General features: G+C 50.4%; 1 protein-coding gene across 1 annotated transcript in view; it reads right to left on the minus strand.

The window, feature by feature from the left end:
- GPRIN1 (G protein regulated inducer of neurite outgrowth 1) overlaps positions 1-2914 on the minus strand; it is a 9171-nt gene extending 6257 nt beyond the window's left edge. The window contains exon 1 of the mRNA XM_039880326.1: positions 2897-2914. Coding sequence (XP_039736260.1) covers positions 2897-2914 — 18 coding nt within the window. The remainder of the gene's footprint in view (positions 1-2896) is intronic.
- Positions 2915-3140: the final 226 nt, after the last annotated feature.

Genomic DNA, 3140 nt, shown 5'->3' on the forward strand with positions numbered 1-3140 from the left:
AGCAGGTGCAAGGCAGGTTTGAAGCACAGGAGAGATCTGGCTGGAACTGTTTGGAACTGCTTTTTGGCAGCATAAAAATAAATTGGAAGGTCACGGGCCGATAGAGTCAGCCAGGCATCAGATTTGAGTGGTATGGACTGCGTTCATCTTCATTTTTTGCCTCTTAATGGTGATATGGCACAGATAAGTATTTTTCTCTCAAAAGAAAAACAGCAGACTAAGTGAGGTGATTAAAGACTCCTGATATCCTCCAGGTGAGGGAGCCAAGAGGGAGCGGTGGGGACTGTGGCAAACTGGAGAGCACGGGCCCCTTCTGAAGGGGCAGCTGCACTCAGTTCTACTAGCTAGTTAGGAATTCATTTATTAAGTCAACATTTATTGAACACATAAGCAATGTCGTAAATGCTGTCCTTGGTACTGGGGATACGGCAGTGAAAAAGAAATGCATAGTCCCCACCGCCTTCCAGGTATGGAAAGATTGGGGAGAGGGCAATTAACAAGTAAGCAGATAAATAATGTAATTTCAAATAATAATAGATGCTGTGAAGACAAAGGAGTGGGCGGCTGTTTAATACATGGTCGAGGAAGGCCCCTCTGAGGAGGTAACAGCTGAGGCAGCCATAAAAAAGCCTGAGTAGCCAGAGTGGAGTTGGAAGGCGGAGAGGGAGAAGGCAGGTAGGAGCCCATTGTGCAGGCCACAAGGGCAGAGTGTGGGCTTATCCTGAGGGTGCTGGGAACCTCCTGGAGTATTTTAAGCAGGCAAGTCAAGGTGGCTCCTGCATAGCCAGTCCTAATTTTTTGAGCAAAATCGTCAGTCTGGATTTGTCTATATTTTAAATGTTGGCTAATTAAAAAAATAACACAGGCCAAAGAACTCACTTTTGTGAGCCAGCTCTGGTCCTTGGGGTTGTGGGGAAGGATGTTATAAGCCAGATCGACTGGGCAGATGGACAAGAGAGAGGGCCCAGGTTTGGTGAGGGCTGGGGTCTGCCTGCCACCCCTGCCTCTCAGAACTTTGGTTTCCTCTTCTGGAAAATAGGAATTCAACAGCTGCCTGGCAGGTGAACAGGGAGCTTGGGATGGAGCTGGGAGGAATCATCGCAGGCTGTAGGAGGGGTGTTCTGAGTCCTCATTACCCCGCTTTCACCCCTGGTAGCCCAGCCTTGGGGTCCCCTCACACCAGCCCCTCCAACAAGCTCCCTCCCCCTGGGTACAGCCAGAGCAGCAAGTCAGAACAACTCCCCACTTACCTGCTCTGTGACCTCAGGTAAATCTCTTCTTTTCACTGGGGACACTAAAAACCCACCCTCTAGGGCTGTTGTGAGAATTAATGAAGATGAGGGGTGTGCAGCTTTGCTCTTTAGGGCCGGGCTGTGTATGTGGAAGGCCTGTTTTTATCTACTCAACCTGTCAGAGCCCAGCTGTGTTCCCAGGAGGGGGCAGGAGAGGGAGGGCCTGCAGCAGAGGCACAAACTGGCAAACCTGGCCCTCAGACATGCTTGTTTGACCCAGAGTGCTAAAATTTTTTTTAAGGAATTAACTTCTAAAATTTAGAAGATTTCATATGAAAATCAGATCCCCAGCTCATCTTGGAAAACTAAAATTTGGCAATCCGAGCGTGCTTCCCGCATGGCAATAGTCAGCTGGAGCCAAGCAGTGTCTGTCTCTTTGGATGTGGGCGTACTCTCTAATTAGCCGCAATCTCCACCCTTCTCTATGGTGTCCTGGACACCGAGGCTGTCGGTTATCATTTGTCACTAAAATTGTACCACCATTTTTCTTATAGCCAGCCCCAGGTATATGTTATCCACCTGGCCCGTAGCCACCTGAGTTTTGACCTTTGACCTAGATGCCAAGAAAGTGGGAATTGACTTTACATGCATCAAGTCTTTATTGTGTCCACTATGTGCAGAACCCATACACTTTCCAGGTAGGTGTTCTGTTCTTATTTTCTAGAGGAGGAAAATGAAGTTCTGAGAGGCAGGCATGGTCCAGCTGGTAACATTCCCCTTCTGCAAGGTCCCCAGGAAGAGGCCAGCTTCTCAGTTCCCAGGTGAGGTTCTCTGATGTGGGATCAGGCCTGGGGTAGGGACGAAGAGACTGGCCAGGGATTAGGAAGATGTGGAGTCAAGCCTGAGCTTGTCATTGACCTGCTCCATGACTTTGGGTGAGTCTTTCAACACGCTGGGCCTCAGTTTCCCAATCTGTGAAATGGGAGAGATGTAGTTGTATCTAGAAGAACTGGCCCAGCCCTGGGTTTAAGACCGGCCAAGATACCATGCCCAGAGGCTCCGCTGCTCACAGTTCTGCCAGGCCCTTCCTGGCTCTTGAGGAAGCCTCAGTATCCTCTGGTTACTTCTCCAAGAGGCAACCTAGGCCCGGTGTGCCACCCCCACCCTCCCTCTAGAACCCAGCTCCATCACTCTCCCACTGTGTGCTCAGCCCTGGGCACAGCACTCTTAGGCTTGCTTTAGCATCTGGACTCCACGACAATCTCACAAGGGGAGTATTATCATCCCATTTCACAGATGAGGACACAGTCAGAGGAAGAAAAGACTTAACACCAAGGCTACACAGCTGGGGCAGTGGGCTGTGGTTCAAAGCCTGTTGTATCTAAACCCAAAGCCTGGGTTCTCCCTACTCATAACAGCTAAGATCTTGGACACTGATGCTTGACTCTTAACCTCCTTCTGCTCTTTGGGGTCAGGCCAAGGGTCCTCCTGATCTTCTGGACCTAACGGATAACAGTCCCGGGAGTATCCAGGAGAGGAAGCAAGTGTCCCCCATGCACATGCCCACCTGCAGGAACACACGCCCTATGAACAGAGGAGCCGGCACACTTCTGCAGCCCGACTGAGGTAAAGATTTAAATGACCCCCTATGTGGGCTGGCTCACCTGGTGTGCAGAGGGCATGCAGACTGCCTGTGGATATCTGTGCCAGTGTAGACCAGCCTGTGGAGCAGGACCTGGCTCCTGTATTCTGCTCAAGAAGAGCTTGTTGTGCACATAGGCAACATGTATATGCAGAATGGCTTGTTTGTTTGTGTCCCATGGGAGCCACTTGGACCCTGTGGGTGTGTGCATGTATGGCCACATGGCCTCAGAATCTCACTCATAGGAGAGCTGGCCTGGATGTGTG

Source organism: Pteropus medius, unplaced genomic scaffold, assembly GCF_902729225.1.
Source record: "Pteropus medius unplaced genomic scaffold, Ma_sr-lr_union100, whole genome shotgun sequence".
Taxonomy (NCBI): Eukaryota; Metazoa; Chordata; class Mammalia; order Chiroptera; family Pteropodidae; genus Pteropus; species Pteropus medius.